At 37.7% G+C, this 19,526-nt stretch overlaps 1 protein-coding gene across 1 annotated transcript in view; it reads right to left on the reverse strand.

The window, feature by feature from the left end:
• The window catches only part of noi (splicing factor 3a subunit 3 noi), a 44,084-nt gene that overhangs the window by 19,135 nt on the left and 5,423 nt on the right, over positions 1 to 19,526 (reverse strand). The window contains exons 3-6 of the mRNA XM_081732787.1: positions 16,293 to 16,451; positions 14,605 to 14,677; positions 10,412 to 10,503; positions 4,544 to 4,765 (exon numbers count right to left, since the gene is read on the reverse strand). Of these exons, the coding sequence (XP_081588913.1) occupies positions 4,544 to 4,765; positions 10,412 to 10,503; positions 14,605 to 14,677; positions 16,293 to 16,451 (546 nt within the window). The remainder of the gene's footprint in view (positions 1 to 4,543; positions 4,766 to 10,411; positions 10,504 to 14,604; positions 14,678 to 16,292; positions 16,452 to 19,526) is intronic.

A 19,526-nucleotide genomic window follows, 5' to 3' on the forward strand; every position in this document is an offset into this window, starting at 1 on the left:
TTAAAATAATTTTACCCTAGCTCATTTATTAAAGAATATGAAAACTCCATTTTTCTTCGGCACACTTAATCGGAGATAGTAGCGTAAGGATACATTGTTAGAAGAAAGAGTTCTCATGTGTTCCCTACAACGAATTCCTTTCTGTTAAGAGAAATATCCTGCTTCTTTCACACATTCTGATGTATGTTCAATATCGAATACTGATTAGCAAAACCTAAATAAAATACGACATAATAATTGCTTACAAAGCGTACGGAGTACATTATAACATAACAGATTACTCGCTCAGTAATGTTCCTCAGTCAACTATTCTTCCTTTATTTTGAGTGTTACACTTTGGTACCAGTGTTGAATTCAGACATTTTCACCCGGGGGGAAATATGAACTCCTCGGGGGGAGGAGAGTTTGGGTGAAGTAATTTCTACATTTTGTGATTGAAATTTTGAGAGTTTCTCCGGAGGAAATGAATTTTCTTCGGAGGAGAGATCTCCCCGGGCTATCCCTTGAATTCATCCCTGTTTGGTACTCTTTCTCACACACACAATGCTTTATTTTTAAACATATGATAGTCACTTGCCGTTTCAACTATATTGTAAATTAATTTAATAGTATTTCATACTATGTATAACAAAATATAAATATATAAAAATTTTTTTAAAATTAGTCATCATCATCATCATCATCATATGATTCCTGTCGTTATCGGCAGATTACTTGCCGGAACTGAGAAGTTTCCATGTTCCGCGGACTTCCGCTAACCTCTTCGTCTTCACGTACGATTTTTCTATTTCGATATCGTCCATTACTTGTAATCTCCTTCGCCCCCTCTCTATCTTTCCTGCCACCATACCCTCTAGTTTGTTCCTCATGATACAGTTCCTTCTTAGCCAATGTCCCAACCAGTTTCTCTTCCTCTTCTTAATATACCTAAAATTGTTCTTTTCTTCCCATCATTTCTAACACCCTCTCATTCGTTTTCCACTCGACCCCAGCTAATTCGCTCCATTCTTCCAGCTAATTCTCTCGAATTCACCCACATTTCGAAAGTTCCCAGTCACGTTTCATCATTTTTGCGTAATGTCCATGTTTCTGACCCATACAGTACAATACTCCACACGAAGCATTTTATGAGTCTTTTTCTCACTCCCACAAAATAAACTTTTCTTTCTCCTCAAGGTTCCCTTCGCCATTCCTATTTTTGCTTTTATTTCACGTTCACACTTCATATGATCACTAATAATACTATCCATGTTTCGAAAACTAGTCACCTTTACTATTCTTTCCCCTCCAACTTCTATACTTGATACCGACCGCTTCGTTCCATTCACCATGGCTTTTGTCTTTCTAACATTTATTTTCATTCTATATGCTTCACAACTTTTCCTCAAATTTTCTAACATCTTATTGATTTTCTTTTCAGATTCTGCAACAAGCACCATATCACCTGTAAATCGTATACACCCTATCATTCTACCTCCTACTGAAATGCTTTATTGAAATGAAAATAAAATGAAATCTTTGAGTTTTACGTCCCACGGTTATGTCAGTTAGGCTAAAGGAGACGGTGATGATGAGAGATGAGTGAAATGGTGGAATGAAGAAAGTGGGAGGAAACGGGAGAACCCCGAGAAAACCCACGAGCACGGTGTAAATGCTTTATTGAATATGTTGACTCTTTTTCACTATCTCTTCTAGATAGATATTAAGTAATGTTAGCGAGAGTCACATTGCTATCGAACTCTGTTCCAATTGCACTCTCCTTTGTCATTTCAACCCATACTCTGCCACTTACTTGTTGGTTCATACACTATGTCATCAAAAGTATCTGGACACCTGGCTAAAAATGCCTTACAAGTTCGTGGCGCCCTCCATCGGTACTGCTGGAATTTAATATGGTGTTGGCCCAGCCTTAACCTTGATGACAGCTTCCACTCTCAAGGGCATACTTTCAATCAGGTGCTGGAAAGTTTCTTGGGAAATGGCAGCCCTCATTCTTCACGGAGTGCTGAACCAAGGTGTGGTATCAATGTAGGTCGGCGAGGCCTGGCACGAAGTCGGTGTTCCAAAACATCCCAAAGGTGTTCTATAGGATTCAAGTCAGGACTCTGTGCAGGCCAGTCCATTACAGGGATGTTATGGTCGTGTAACCACTCCGCCACAGGCCGTGCAGTATGAACAGGTGCTCGATCGTGTTGAAGGATGCAATCGCCATCCCCGAATTGCTCTTCAACAGTGGGAAGCAAGAAGGTGCTTAAAACATCAATGTAGGCCTGCGCTGTGAGATTGCCACGCAAAACAACAAGGGGTACAAGAACCGTCCAAGAAAAACACGACCACACCATAACACCACCACCTCCGAATTTTACTGTTGACACTACATACGCTGACAGATGACGTTCACCGGGCATTCGCCATATCCACGCCCTGCCATCGGATCTCCACATTGTGTACCGTGGTTCGTCACTCCACACAACGTTTTTCCACTGCTCAATCGTCCAATGTTTACGCTCCTTACACCAATCGAGGCGTCGTTTGGCATTTACCTGCGTGATGTATGGCTTATGAGCAGCCGCTCGACCATGAAATCCAAGTTTTCTCACCTTACGCCTGTCATAATAGTTGGACTGGATCCTGATGCAGTTTGGAATTCCTGTGTGATGGTTTGGATCGATGTCTGCCTATTACACTTTACGACCCTCTTCAACTGTTGGCGGTCTCTGTCAGTCAACAGACGAGGTCGGCATGTACGCTTTTGTGCTGTCCGTGTCCCTTCACGTTTCCACTTCATTATCACATCAAACACAGTGGACCTAGAGATGTTTAGGAGTGTGGAAATCTCGCGTAAAGACTTCTATTACAAGTGACACCCAATCACTTGACCACGTTCGAAGTCCCTGAGTTCCGCGGAGCGCTTCATTCTGCTTTCCCACGATGTCTTATGACTACTGAGGTCGCTAATAATGAGTACCTGGCAGTAGGTGGCAGCACAATGCACTAATATGAAAAACGTATGTTTTGGGGGTGGCCGGATACTTTTGACCACATAGTGTATATACGCTTCTTATGAGTCTTCGATCTTTCGTACTTTTTTCTTTCTTTTCTTTATTGCATGTATCGTTTTTGTGACACAATACATTCTAAATACATTAATTAAAAATAAGTGGATAAAAAAATTAGGGTAATAGTGTTATCTCGCTACATTGCGTACATTTTAATCTCCATAAGTCGCCTCGAGAGTGACTACGGCCATAAATTCAATTAAAAAGAATCCGTTTGTTGGAAAAACTTAAACTATACATAAGGAATACGTTAGAAAAGGGTATAAGAAGTAGGTTAGTGTTCTAATCTTAGGTTATTTATTTATATTTTGTTATATATATAAATGAAAGTGACTGTATTTGTGACTTCACACCACTTGAACCACCCGACCGACCTCGCCCAAATTTTTAACATAGATGAGGTTTGGGCCTGGGATGGTTTTCATCATTTCACTTTGACGGTACAATGTAGGGGAGAGGATATTTAAAACTGATCGAAAATGACCGATATTAGTGACGAATCCATAGTTTTCGGGGTCACTGAGATGAACAGTGACACTTCCGATCCCGTTTACATCCAAATTCAACCCCGCAATTTGAGGGAGGTTTGATTGAATTGATTTTCAGTTTAGCGTCCCTTTCAGCAGCGAGGCTATATGAGAGGTGGACCTACTGATTAACGTGGAATCCGAACCACATGAGCTCCGCCGGGAATCGAACTAGAGTCTCCCACACGAACGGCAAGTTCGGTAAGGACGCTATAACCGCTTAGCTACGAAAGAGCTCAATTTGAGGGAGGTCTAGATACATAAAAATCAAAAATTACCAATATTAGTGCCGAATCCATAGGGTTTTCGGTGTCGTTGAGACGAACAGTGACACTTTCAATGCCGTTTAAATCCGAATTCACCCCTCTATGTCTAAAATGAAACGTATTCTTCCCGTGCGAGGTACAAGTATTCTGCTAGTATATAATAAGATAATAAAAGTAACCTACAATATACATTAGTACTGATAAAAATTTTCGTAATAGTTCTTACATTACCACTGTTGATATTAAAATTAAGTGAAAGTCATAAATGAAGAAAAAAAGCTGCACCTATTATGTGTCCCTGAAGAAGATTGCCCAAGTGTAACACACGAAATATAGGACGTAAAACTGATTAAGGAATACTTGGTAGGTGAGTAATCTGTTATAAAACATAACAGATAAGGGTTATGCGTGGCATAATAACCCTACCAACTGAATGACCCAGGTTCGATCATGTGAGGAGCAAAAAATTTGCTCTCATTCTGGAGGTAAAACTAGTCAAGGTATGCTGACATCACCTGCTAAATGTGTGTAGAGATCACATCAGCTTGTCCCAAATGAGGGAAGCTACCTTTATCTTTACTATAAGCGAACATATAATTAAAGGATAAATAATCTGGTTAAAAAAAAATCATTTTGCAATCTCAAAACAACATTATTATTCTAGCCTTCTTATTAAAAGCAGAGTACTTACCGGCCACCCTGGGAATGTCCCTGCCTCCCACTGCGCTTGGAAATCCTTCTGTACAGCTTCCAGTTCTGCACTGATGTCTAATATAGGTCTTACTCTCAGTAGGTAGTCGTGTAGGTAATCCAGAAGAGCCTCCAAATATCTTCGATATTCAGAATTCTTCCGCTCTTTTGGAATATCAAACAGGTGATCAAATGTTGTAAGGTATGTGATGTAATCTACCTTCTGCAAGATTTAAGAAAGAAAACCATTAGAATGTTATGCTCTTGTTTAACGAGATAAATTGATCCAACTTGATAATAATGATAAATAATTTTAGCATTTATCCTTTTGTTTCGTCCTGTATTGAATATTCCATACTAAACTATCTCTCTATCTCCTTCGGTGGAGTTGTGTAAATTACTGACATATCATTTCACTTCTTATAATGACATTCTGCACTTGAGCATGTGTATATGTTGAATAGTCTGAAAATAAACGGAGCTCCTATTGATAGTACAGCCACAGCCACAGCCACATAAACATTAAAAAAAAAGTGTCAATTTCGTTTTATGGGCGAAACACCAAAATTTAAATGACACATATCTTTCTTCCCTATGCGAAATCGTTCAAGTTTTTCGCCCATAACAAAAAAATTGACACTAACCATCTCCTCGGGTTTCGAAATTAGGATTCTGTGTAAGAAAATACATTGAACCCATATTCTGGGTCCGCTGCACAGAACTTTCATTATTTACTCATTTATTTATTTATTTATTTATTTATTTATTTATTTATTTATTATTATTATTATTATTATTATTATTATTATTATTATTATTATTATTATTATTATTACTACATATGAAAACTTTTTTTTCTGCTGACTGAATTATTTGACTTGTTTTTTAATAAATCGAGGTCGCTGATTCCAGTGGTGTAGTTAGTTTTTGCCTATCACGTCAGAATTTTACACAATCTGATCATACTTACACTGACAGAATTTCTTATTTGTTCCATATATCTTAGTAAGAAACTTACATTAAATATTGTACTATTGCCTTAATATTAATATAAATACGGAACAAGTTACGATAAAGTTACTGACACCCATCTATACATATTATTTTATATATATATATATATATATATATATAGGACCTATACGATTTGATGAGCATTATGATGTTTATGGCTCCAGAATATTAAGCATGGAGTAGTTTTACGAACCTATTTGTCATAATGAATTTAGACTTGATAGAAATTGAGTTGAGTTGATTTTAGTTTAGCGTCCCTTTCAGCAGCGAGGCTATATGAGACGTGGACCTACTGATTAACGTGGAATCCGAACCACATGAGCTCCCGCCAGGAATCGAACTAGACTTGATAGAAAGTTAAGCAAATCTAATACATCTTTTAATTTCATTTACTACCTCAAGCTGATAAATGCACACAACAAAATAACACAACGTGCTTACCTACTTAGGCAAAAATCTTCGTTTCTTTGATTTTCTGGAGTGAGTGGCCTCCGGAACGTCACGCTGCAAGCACCAGCGATAGTCCGCCATCATGTTTTCGTTCCACCTTCCCTGGTACCGGTTCCCCACGGTTTTGATATCCTGGTGAAATCGTTCACCCTGTTCTACACTAAGGGCACCAAGATTGAAAGGAAAATAGTCTAGATGGCTGTGTAGGAAGTTAAGCTTCATACTCATATTTACTCCTAAGTTCTGAAATGTGGCCAACAAATTTTCAACAAGTTCCTCGTAGTCGCCCGCTTTAAAGTCCCTATTAAGTTTGAAACAACGGCACACAAAGTATCCCATGCATCTCTTTTTGTGGGGTTCATGGTTTGTAAGAACTCGTCAAAAATACCAGCTTTCACTTTCTCCTGTGTCACTGCAGGAAATTTCGAGTAAATGTATTTGAATCAAGCACAATCCTGATTCAAAGCTTTTACATACGGTTTCATTAATCCCAGCTTTATGTGTAGTGGAGGAAGTAACACTTTCTTAGGGTCGTTCTGGATGTTTTTCACTCCCACTTCAAAATCTACACTGGCAGGCCACAATCTTCGTACCCAGTGTTCATTCCTTGCACGGCTGTCCCATAAACAAATAAAGCAAGGATATTTCGTAAAACCTGCTTGTTGGCCCAGTAACATTGAAATTACCTTGAGGTCCCTCCACACAAGCCATCTATCATTCTCATAATTTATCTTCTCAAGGAGCATTTTCAATGTTTGGTAGCTTTCCTTCAAATGTATGGAGTGACCAACAGGAATGGATGCCAACTTATTGCCATTATGTATCAATACACACTTTAAACTCCTCTTCAAAAAGTAAATAAAGAGCCTCCATTCATTCGCATCATAATCACATCCCATAGCTTCAATTAGTCTTTTTACGTCTGAACAATACACAAGTTCTTCACCTTTTTGAAAATATTGTAATAGATGCTTCTCTCTGTCCCAATATACGATAGGTGTTCCTGGTGCAACATATTCCTTTCTTTCAGTCTTGAACCCAGCAATTTTGCTGATGCTTTTGGTAGAGCAAGGTCGAGAATTAAATCATTTAATTCTGATTGAGTGAAGGATTTGCATGAATTGCGTTCATCAGATACCACAAAATCCTCGTCACTTCGTTCTGTATTTGTGTTGACAGAGCAATCGTCATCATCACTTGAACTTGCAAACGTGCTGCATGTAGGGATAGGAATTTCATTACTGTGAGGAATAGGTCTTATAGCAGAGTAAATATCAGGATGCTGAATAGTAGTCTATGTTTAGATTTCCTGCTCATACCAGATAATTTACCATATAAAAATAGCGGTCATGATTTTGATGCTCTCGCCACAGCATTGGGATTCCAAAACTAAGGCTTGTTCTTCGACTCTTGTTCCATTGTCCGAGATTTTCTACACAGGTCCTGCATACTTTATTTGGTGCCCATGGTTTATCTTAGTCGCCCAATTTAATTCCGAAATATGCATGATACACTTTTCGTATAAATTCCGAAATATCTGTATTTGTTCGTTGTTTCGGGGCTGTGAAAGAACCACAAATATAGCAAAATGTATCCGGATCGTTCTTACACTTTCTACGAATAGATGTCATGTTATTTAAACTCGGTACAGCTGCTACCTTCATCAGAATGTGTGTAGTCTACACTATAGTAGTTGTAATCCTGTAGATATCACTACACCACTACAGTGCACCAATACGAGAAATAACCAGATCAGTAAATGTTTGCAAAACCTCCACAAAATTCTAGCACACCTTTAGCAATCTGTTAACTCGCCGTGTTTTCCATAAACAAAGAGTGCAGCGTAATTCGTCACCCTGCATAAAATTCAGCTGCGAGAGCTCCCTTATTTCAACCCTTTACATACGTAATATCCTCTTCAATATACTTGATTTTGAATTACCTATACTTTAATATATTCTTTAATTCTTACGTAATAATTCGTAAAACTAAAATTAAACGTAACAGTGTATGTGCTGTTATCTTGTGACATCCTGTAGAAATACGTTACGATTAATGGTTCTAAAGCATACATGAAATATTAGATAAAATTTCATTTTGTGAAAATACCTGACGTGATAAAGAAAAACGCATTTCATTTTTGAATTTAGCACACTCTAATTATTAAAGAACAGCTAGTAGCCTCCAGTCAGCAAAATTGATGTAGACCAGTGTTATTATTATTATTATTATTATTATTATTATTATTATTATTATTATTATTATTATTATTATTATTTTGTGTGTGGCTGTGATAATCTATATCAAAATAAGAAAAAGCTTCAGAAACTAAGATTTTAGGCTTAGAGCGTCCTCTCTACTGCAATACACAAACACACTGATAATAGCAATGACATATGTATATCCCAGAAAAAATGATTCAATTACTAAAAGGGATTACACCAAACGAACAAATATACCGTATTTCCGCGAATCTAAGACGCCTTCAAATGTAAGACGCATCCCTAATTTTTGAACAAATTGAAAAGAAAAACAAACAAAACTCCTCCAACGTAAGACGCACCCTTGGCGATAATAAACTCGCTTGTCACTCATCGTGCAGCCCGTAAACTACCGGTATCACTCTAGAAATCGCTCAACAATTCTTCTCTATGAAACAAATGGTAGCCATATAACGGACGAACAAGTCTTTCTGAATGGGTCACAATGCCGGAAGGTGTCAACTTTAAAACTGCACCTGCAAATCGTCGGGAAAGCAGGTTGTCATTTCAAAACAAAGACTCACTCACCCCCCTCCCTTCCAAACCTCTTTGTGCCTCCAATTTCCTGATTTGCAGCATTTTTAAACTCATTATTCTGTTATCACTTGTCGTGCTTCAAGGTGTGTGACTCGTTTGTGCTCTTGAAACGGAGGAAGATACCAGCCACGGGATGTGGGAGGGGAAGGAACAATTCACAAGAATGATTCATCTCTTTCATTTGCCACTGGTTTGCGGGCTAATTTTAAAGGGTTTTCATTTCGTGTAAAATCCATGATTTTGATTCTGCATTCTATTCGTACATATAAAATGCACATTATTTACAGAATTTTGACTAACGAGATTAGCAGTTATTGGAAAGCCTCCATCTAATCTGGCCTAAATTTGCATAACTCAAATCTAAGATGCTCCTTGACTTTGGAAGAAAGAAAAAAAATCGACAAAAGAGTGCGTCTTAGAATCGCGTTAATACGGTACTCATTAACTATAATGAAGATTCTTTCATTCAAGAGAATATACATGAGAGTCTATAGAACATAATGTCTGGTATATTTTGTTTGCACAGATTCACAACTACCAATATCCTAATTAGAGTATATTGCAACCTTCTGTAGTATTTTGAGCCAAGTACAAATATTGTGTAGCTACCATAACAGTAGATAGCCTTAATTAATAATAGTGTACTCGGTTTGAAGTTACAGCTGATACCTGTGGGCAATACGAGATTTAGATTTGATGGGAGCTTAAGTTATTGAAAGAGGCCCTTTATATGTCAAGCCTTAGGGGCCCTTCATACAAGCTTTCTTTCGCAGCGACAAAATGTCGCCGTTTCTTAGGTTTGAATATATGCTATATCCTAATTTATGGACCTGATAAATATCTAAATGGACACAAGTGCCCATTACAAACAGGGTTGGAAACGGATGCTCCACTATAAGTGGGGCTAGATAACAGGGGCCTCATTACAAGTGGGGCTGAGGAATGAAGTCTTATTACTTGCTTCATAAAAGCCTAGTGCATAAAAAAACACCATTGTAGTATGTGCATTTTTATCTTATTTGCTTTTTCTTGTTATTTGCAAATTGCGTTACAGTTTTTTTTTTCTTTCTTTAAAATGTAGGGAGGATTTAGATTTCTGGGCTTTCGGCATCTAAGGACATTTAGCCCTTCACGATTTGAGGGATGACGTCCCTCGGCGAGCACACAATCCGGGGAAAGGGAAGGAAGGAAGCGGGCTGGGATCTATAAGTTAGGTACCACCCCGACATTTGCCTGGTGCGAATGAGGAAAACCCAGGAAAACCTCATTCAGGGTGGCTGGCCTGAAAAAGGTGTTACACTTTTTCGACCGAGTGACCCCACCGGGAATCGAACCCGGGACCGCTCGCACCGAATGCGAGAGCGTTAACGACTACGCTACGCGGGGCCACTTCTTTAAAATGTGTTGAGCTACGAAGCAAGTGGGGCCTCAAGCTGTACCTTGTTCATCTTCTACGTAAATCCGGCACTGCTTGTGGGTCATTCCGACAACTTTTTCAAATAGACCGGGTTACTCACTTTGGCATAAACATTTGAACTGTTTTTCATTTCATATTAGTGTAACCATTAAAATGCGAAACTAAAAAAATACATTTTAATTAAAATTACCTCAATTCCTTTTAAGTTGATGAACATCTCATAACATTCATGGAGATCTAAGTACTTTCCATATCCTTCTTCATCGGTAAATTCTACAAGGTCTGGAAAAAATTAACAGTAAATGTTTAATTACTCAAAGAAAAAAATTGTCACTATTTAATACTTAGATAAACTTACCTCTGAAGCGTCTTACATTTTAAGATCTCCGTACAGCTTCAGCACGTATTCTTTTATTTTCCTCGGCTGCTTCTAAATTTCTACTGTCAACTGTCATCATATCTTACAAGTAACGACGGAATAAGGTCATCTAGTTTTACTTACCGGTATTGCTCGGATCAAGGATGAAACTGTACTTAGTCGAAAGTTGCAAATAATCTTTCCTAACACAAATTGTATTACATAAAATAAAATAATTTTTTGTTACCTTATATCTGCGTGATTGTTAACTTATCCACTATATTTCAGGAACTTTCTTTGTTGTGCCTTTCCCTTGGTAGATCCTTCTACCTTCCGATAAAAGCAAGTCCTTAAGATAATCAAACTTTCTTCTTCTTTCCTTTAGGTAGCTAATTACATTTAAATTATGGAAACAATGAATATAAATTCATTAAAATACAGAACCACCTTTTCTTGAACGTGTTAGTTCATTTTATTCACTGTTGCTAGCCACCGTTTCCATCAATGTTGCATACGATTGTACGCACAATTACTAAGCTTCTTCTATACCGTGAGACAACATATTTAATTAAATACTTCCAGAAAGAGTGACTGACTAGACTGGGACCCGAACCAGGGACCTCCGGCACACCGTGCTGATGTGTTAACCTCTACGCCACCAAGTCTGCTTCCCAGAACAGCCACGTACTCTCTTAATCTCCAGGTCGGAGCACTTACCTCGGACCACGTGGGTTGTACCACAGACCCCTGCTGTTCTGAGAAGCGGATTGTGTGGCATAGTGGTTAACGGTATGCCACAGGTTCCGAGTTCGAGTCCCGGTGCAGTCACTTTCATCTTTGCGTTAGAATTCGCACCTGTAGAGGATTTGGTGTATAAAATTAAAAAATAAAAAAAAAATCGGTTGTTTCCTCCTTCCATTAGTATAAAACCTTATATTTTTCAAAGAGTGTTAATGAAGCCACTAAACTTTGTTTCTTACTTTGTCTGTTACATTAGAGACATCATCCATATTTATGAAAGAATTTAGGTCATTTAGACACAAACCATATTGCAATACGAAGTTTACTGTTGCTATGAATTTACGATTTGGTCCCACTATCACATTAGCACTTGGGGGCGCGGTGGCTCAGTGGTAGAGCGTTCACCGGTGCTTGGGGTCCCTGGTTCTATCCCAGCTCGCGCCGTGTGGACTTTGTGGTAGACAAACACCGTGCTCGTGGGTTTTCTCGGGACTCTTCCCGTTTCCTCTCACTTTCTTCATTCCACTATTTCACTCATTTCTCATTATCACCGTCTCCTTTAGCCTAACCGGCATAACCGTGGGAAGCTAGACTTAATGATTTCATTTCATTTCACTTCACATCAGCACTCTTTGATCTCGTTGCATGTGGAAGAGGAGACTACCCTGACGATGGGTACAATAAATGAAATATATTGGATAAGTTAATAATCACACAAATATAAGGTATTTTGGTTATTTATAAGTAATATAAAATGAAATATGCACTTTCTTAAAATCGCTCAGTATAAACATCAGTTGTATGCTTGAAAATATGTAGTGGCTAAAGAATGCCAGTGTTAAATACGTCACTAAACTAAACGATTGGTAGTTGTTTTCCTGTTTTAACTAATAGTGAAGTACTTTACCAGTAGTTACTTTAAAATATATTTATAAACAAAATACATAAAAGAAAATTTACATAGATTATTAAGTTTCCAGTAGGAATTTCGAAAACCCCGACAGAGGCATGAAGTAGTCTTGCTGAAGCTGCACGGGTACTTTAAAAAGTAAGACGCATTCGGAGGAAAGTTTCTCCAAATAATAATAATAATAAATGTATTACATGTACTATTAAAAGTTCATGTAACACATTTGTAATTAAATATAATGCAATTAATGTTCACAAATAAGGCCTATATAAGTGGAGAGAAAAAAACTAAAAACCTGAACAATTGAAACGATTTGCAGAACACACTTTAATAATATACAATCTTTATTTATTTATTTTTAATGGCTACTAACCTCTCTTGAAAAACTATATTCTTATGAAAGTAGACCCAACAATGGCATACGAAGAGTGAAAAAATTTACGACTAGGCTGAGAATCAAGCCCGGGTTTCTAGCTGAGCGTGATAAGCATTAACCACTATGTCACCTAGTACACTCTCTGAACACTCATACATTCTATCCCTCTTTTAAGGTCGTTGTCAGTGTTTCAGACCATCAGTGTTGAGTTGATTTTGAGTTTAACGTCCCGTTCAGCAGCGAGGCTATATGAGACGTGGACCTACTGATTAACGTGGAATTCGAACCACATGAACTCCCGCCGGGAATCGAACCCGGGTCTCCCATGCCAAAGGCGTGTATGATAACCGCTTAGCCATGAAGGAGCCCCAGTGTCTCAGACCAATAGACTATACCATAATTCCTGTTGTGCTTCAACAACCCAGTGTCACATTACAGAACACCTTTGACAGTTGAATTATATGTTAAACTCGTATAAAACAACTAGAAGAAATACCCGATTGTTTGTATATCCCACCAATTTCTCTGTTATGTATAAATTCAATGATTCACAAATCCATTTTATAAAATGAACAACTGGACTGAGAATCGACCTTTGATGTCCGGGTCTCCGGCTTACCGTGTCATGTGTCATGCTTTGATACAAACTCAGATCAAGTTTTACAAAAACAAAGAAGTTTCATGAGAAAAAGCGTTTCCGCTTTTCTTCATTGAATATAATCACCGCTCGCAATAGTGTAATAAAGAAGTTTCATGTTTGATTTATTTACTCTTATGAATACGTATATATATATATATATATATTTTTTTTTTAATTTAAGAAAAAGATGTTCGTGTGTCTACCATTTTGTTAACAAGACTGTATAAACGAAAATACGAGAGGGGGGAACCAAAAGTAATCGGATTTTCCTGAGAAAAAGCATTATCATGATGCAGGAATCACTCGCCGAAATTCCACACGGCCGGACGTTTTCATACCACACTTCTTTGCAGCCGTTTCAACACCTCCACATAGAATTGTTGGTTCAAGGTCTGGTTTTGAGGGACAAATTTTGAGTGTACGATTCCTTTGATGTCAAAAGTCAGCATTGTCTTCAAATTCGATTTAACCTGACGAGCTTCTTTTCGACGAGGCGAGCCAGGCGACTTTCATAGACTTGACTGTAGTTTATTTTCGGGATAGTACCCATAGCACCATGATTCGTCGTCTGTGATGATTTTGTTGAAAAACTCTGGATCGTCTGACTGCGTTCTTCATTGCATTACAGGCTTCCACGCGACGATCCTTTTGCTCTTGGGTGAAAAGTCTGGGAACAAACTTAGCAACAACTCATCGCATCCCCAAATTGTCCTGCAAAATACGCTAAATGGAGCTCCAGAGTTGATCGATTGTTCTGCGTATCTTCTCTGATGAGATCACGGAGTTTAGCGATGTTGTCCTCGGATCGGCCACTTGAAGCACGCCAGAACGGAGCTGATTTTCAATAGTGATTTCCCTCTTTTAAACCAAGCAAACCATTCGTACATTTACGTTTTGCTAAGAACATGTTCTTAGTAAGCTATTTGCATGATCACAACAGGTTCTGTTGGGTTCTTGCAGAATAAAAAATAAAACTTCAGAGCCACATGTTGTTCGTGAGAATCTGCCATTTTTTCGTGTCACGAGAGCACTACACATACAAAAATGCCACTGACACCACACGTCATTGTCGGTTGACGCCACTTGGCATATTGAGTCAGAAGAGGTCCTCCCACAACACCCTAGCGGCGCACCCTCGTGCTACAAGTAGACGATGCACAGGAGTATAATTTTGTTATTTCTGGGTCTCCTTTCGTACTTTACGTTTCGTTATAACACATTCTATGTAAGCTTTAGAATGACACACGAAAAACAAATTGATGAATTGGAACAATACACACACGCAAATTGGAAGAGCTCTTGCTACTTAGTCAATGTGAACATGCGAAAAGTCAATATACATAAGAATAAAGCCTTACTTGAAAACTCTTCGGAAGGGTTTTCTCTCTGTTTAGCCAACTCTTCAAACTCCACTGACATAGGAATACTGATCTGTAAGCACATGAAGATAAAAACATGATATGTAACAATAAATCCAATAGTACATATATCTGGAAAGAAAATGGAAATAAATTTTCAGTGTAAGTTAACTACAAACATTTGGGTTTTTCAAGTGCAAAAGTCAATTAAATACTTCAAATAAGATGAAGTAAATGAACTTGCTCCTATGATTTGTGATTTATATGCAAATAAAGAGCTCACGTAAAGAAAATACATCACGAAAAAAATATAGTGATCATTTATTATGAACCAATTTTTAGACCATTTATTTGATTTTGTGCAATGGACTTAAAGAAGTGCATTTAGTTTTCATTTTTGTATTTTCTTTCATTCTGCGATAAAACAGTCTCTTTGTTCACCACGGTGTCTACTAAAATTCCCAAATGAAATTTCGTGACCTTTTCCTTCACAAAAAATAAAATATAGTTAATTCTCAAGAGCGAATTTGGCTGCGAATTGGGCCGAATTTTCATGCATGCGATAGAAGAGAGGTCTGTTTGCGATTTGGTAGCATCTAAAGCCAACCAGAGACATTTTTGGTGGTGAATTTTGACGTTTTATAGAACAAAATTTTCCTATCTACACTTATATTTCCACAGATAAAAAATAAAATAAATTCGTGGCCCAAAAGCTAAATTTCGTGACTTTTTCTTGACTTTCTGACCGTTTTCTGATTTCATGACTTTCGTGACCGATAGACTCTTTGTATAATCCTCATACCCGGGAATTGGAGATATAATATACTCTTACACACTTTGTTTGTATGTCAGGGAAATGCTTCAGCCAATGAGAGTGCATGTGAAGACGAAACGAATAAAAATTTCGGGTTTCGAGAGTACTTTTACGCCTGGGTTCTAGTCCTGTGGGCGGTGCTTCGTCTGAGAAGGTCCATATCCTATCTCTCATAAGTATTTTATACCAATAATAAATATTAAGTATTTAGGAAACGTTGAAGAAAAATATAGAAATATCTTACGAAAAACGAAAAAAAAAGCATAAAAGGAGAGGGCGGATTAGTAAGTAACGCACAATAATTTATGTAGAGGAAAGTGTACTAGGGAACACATTAAGAAGAAATAAAATATTTAATGAAGAAATAAAATTCAAATAAATCGTTTCCAACAGACTGAAGGTGACGACGAGTTTTAATCTTTTAAGGGCACAGACTTACAATTTGTCGCTCTTGTTCTTCTTAACCTAAATATGATATCAGTGAAGTAACATGGAACACAGGTAAAAGAAGAGAGACTTCAATGTTCCAATAATTACTGATCGCCTGATTTAAGAAACACAGGTTCATTCACAGGATATAGGAGATCTGGATAGGTACAGAAGAAATTCTTAAAAACGCTACTTCTGGAAGTGCATACGATATTATTGTATATAGTAAAGAATAATCAACAGTAGTTATCCAGATTCATTAACTTTCTGAAGTGTTATGTGTTGAGGAAGTTAGTAACTCTTTGCTGAAATGTGTACGGTGAGATTTGCAACCTGGATACAGATTTTGTTGCTATTTAATATTCATTGTATCAATTCATTTAGCAACTATTTCACAGTTGATGGTAATAAAGTAAGACTGTCTACCAAAATATTCTTAACGTACCTCGTTCGGATGTCTTCGATAGAACTCTTTTATCGCTTTAAGCCTCGTGTAAAATTCAGACAACTCATTGGGACCAGATAAAGCAGCCACCTCTTCCTTTCGAAGGCCATCTTTGTCCTCATAAAGCTCTTTCAAGTTGTTTGTACTGTCCATATATTGCTGGAAAAAGGCAAGAAAAAATAACAAATGAACACGAAGAAAATAACGTAATATACAGGATGTCCAAGAAATCCCCGTACCCTTGGTTTGAATATGACGAAGATTGACTGAGAGATCACAAGAGAGGGTAAGGTAATTTCGGTTCATGTTCAGTTTATTTATTTAGTAAATACTATAATCGAGCACTTATATACGAACTAAACTGTACAGATGTATGAGTCTCCAAGTCCTCCTTGACGTGTTGCAGAGCGTGAGTAGTTATCGTTTGAAAAGCTTCCTACACACTTTCGCGCAATTCTTTATCTGTCCAGTACCAACGATCAAACAAATGTACTAGATTATTACAGAAAATGAATTATCTGCTATTACAAGATCGGGTTTCGTGAAAACTATTTTAAGAGGAACGGAGATGAGAAACCCATGCCCACCCAATACAGCAGCCTGTAAATTGTTCACTACCGAAATACTCCACATGATGTTCAACGCAGGGATACCAGACAGTGTATGAAAGCACTGTTAGCAATACCACAACTAAAATCAACCGGCATTGTTTTCTGTGATACTCAAAACAAGTCATAAGGGAATTTGTCGGACAACCTGTAAAGGGTTATTCAAAAAGTGTGCCATTATTTTTACATCAAATTATGAACTTTATTTTTTAAAAACACACTAACAAAATTCATAAACATGTTCATCACGCATTCCGATTTCAGGTATGGTGAATGACGTCGGGCATATGACCTCCTCTACTGCGCTGGCATGCAATCACTCTTTTCGTGAAATTCGCTATGGCTGTCTGACAAGTTTCCACTTGGATTTCGCCGACGACTCGTGGAATTTCCTCTCAATTCACGGATGGAACGGGATTTACTTACATATATCAATAATTTAAGAGTACCCAAAGAAAAAGAGTCACAAGGAATTAAGTCGCATGATTTCGGAGGCCATTGCTGAACAGCATTACGCGAAATGAGGCGATCCGGGAACCTGCCCTTGGAGCAATTGGATTGTTTCGCGGGCAGCACGGCAAGTGGCACCATCCTGATGAAACCACAACTCCTGAATGTCCATTCCATCGAAATGAGGCCACAAAATCTTTCTTATCTTCGCACGGTATCGATTTCCAGTAACTGTCACAACTTGTCCTGCCTCGAAGAAAAAAAAAAAATGCCGTCCGTCCAAAAGCTGCACCAAACTAGCACATGGCTAGACACAGGCTGAAGAAATGCAAGAAATTCAGAATAAGACGACAATCGGAATGCTTGTGGGTAGAACAACAATACAAAACAATGTCGGCAACCGAGAAATAAAAATTTGCCAGACGATCCAAAACCGGGGCGCTGTTTGAATAACCCTTTAGAAACACAATTAGATTAAGAGACGAGTCGCAAATAGCTTACAGAATCAGACTAATCTCAGTAGATAACACCATAGTGGAGAAGCTACAGCGTGAGCTCTGAGATGTACAAGAAAGAAAGAAAATCTTCTACCTTTCTATTTACTATTTGTGCAGGCTCACAAATATATATATATACTAATTGAAATTAGATCAAGATTAAAAATGAGTTCTGGTTATTCGAAGCTTTGTTTTATACGAAACCAACCTGGAAGTATAATATCCTTGTATCTTTTCATTGCTCAATTATAGGTTACCTCTTGACAGATTTATTATAAATTTATCATCTGCGCTATAAATACTTTACTAAAAACAACGTACCAACTCTGAAATTGTGTTCTAGCAACAATGACTGGATTGACGAGATTAAACTGTAACAGCTGTGTGTAGTAGTTTGTGGCAAATTAGCATGGAGATTACATGGAGACAACAACGCATAGAAATTATTAGGGTTTCAAAACAACACCGACAACGTTTGGGAGATGATACCTGACACCACGATAAGACAAAAAGTATAGACCAATCTAGGTGCACAAATGCTTCCTTTCGGAGTTATATGATGCCGAAAATGTGAAAAAATGAACTTTAAAGGACCATAGGTCCAAAACTATGGGACCTACCGTAGTCGGGTCAAACTATATTTATGCGCGTCCTCTGTGCATTTAAGACATCTGCACGCGGCAGGCATGTTTTTATACTTTTCTGTTGGCTATATTATTTTTCCTCTGGCATTTTTTCTGCACAGGCGCGGCAAATTTTCTGTGATCACATCGCAGATCGCGCCATGTTCTGCTATGGGGATGAAGTGTTGGGGAGATTGAATCCGGCATTTCGCGGGTACATAGCTCACAGTACTGGCCGTTCCCCACCACACTAACTTATCTCCAAGAAAGCTAGATTACGAGACCATGCCAGTGGCTAAAATATTGTGTGCTTTTAATTCAGCAACTAACTATGTAAACCATTTATACACAGTAACAACAATTGCACTGTGCACGTATAAAATACATTGACTAATCCATTTTGCCCTTTCATTGAATTAAATCAAAATTTAAACAAAAACAAAATATATTGCTTATAATAATTATTAACTAATCTGTCAAGAGGCAGCACATCGGTGACGTCTTGAAAAAATACGAGGAGTGTATAGAAAGTAAATACTGTTTTGAAGTTCCGCCACCGCAGCATTATGGTCGGCATTCAACGCATACGCGCTATGTACACTCATGTCCAAAATTCTTGTCGCATGTCTATAAATATATTGTTGTAGGAATATAATTTGATAAAGAATTCGCCCGGTATTTCTTATAATGTTAGTCTGTGTACAATCGGCAAAGACATGTATGTGGCAAATTTAATGTCAAAAGAGCAGTAAATAAGAACAATAAAACGAAAATATTTTTTTCTCGTTCATTTAGCAACATTTTGTTTTACTCATTCTAATTTTCGTATTTATAATTCTTTTCCTATGAAATTTACCACAAATATACATTTCCCGATTATACACATAGTATTAGTATTAAAAATACCCTGCAAAATCATTATCAAATTATGTTCTTACAAGAAGACAGTGATAGATATGCGACAATCATTTTGGACATGAGTGTACCTACATCTGTTGGCAAGTCACAGATGGCATTACGGAAATATTGAACCGTGTTTACGTTTGTTTGTGAGCA

This window comes from Thermobia domestica, chromosome 1 (genome assembly GCF_964235325.1).
Source record: "Thermobia domestica chromosome 1, izTheDome1.hap1.1, whole genome shotgun sequence".
In the NCBI taxonomy this organism is placed as follows: domain Eukaryota; kingdom Metazoa; phylum Arthropoda; class Insecta; order Zygentoma; family Lepismatidae; genus Thermobia; species Thermobia domestica.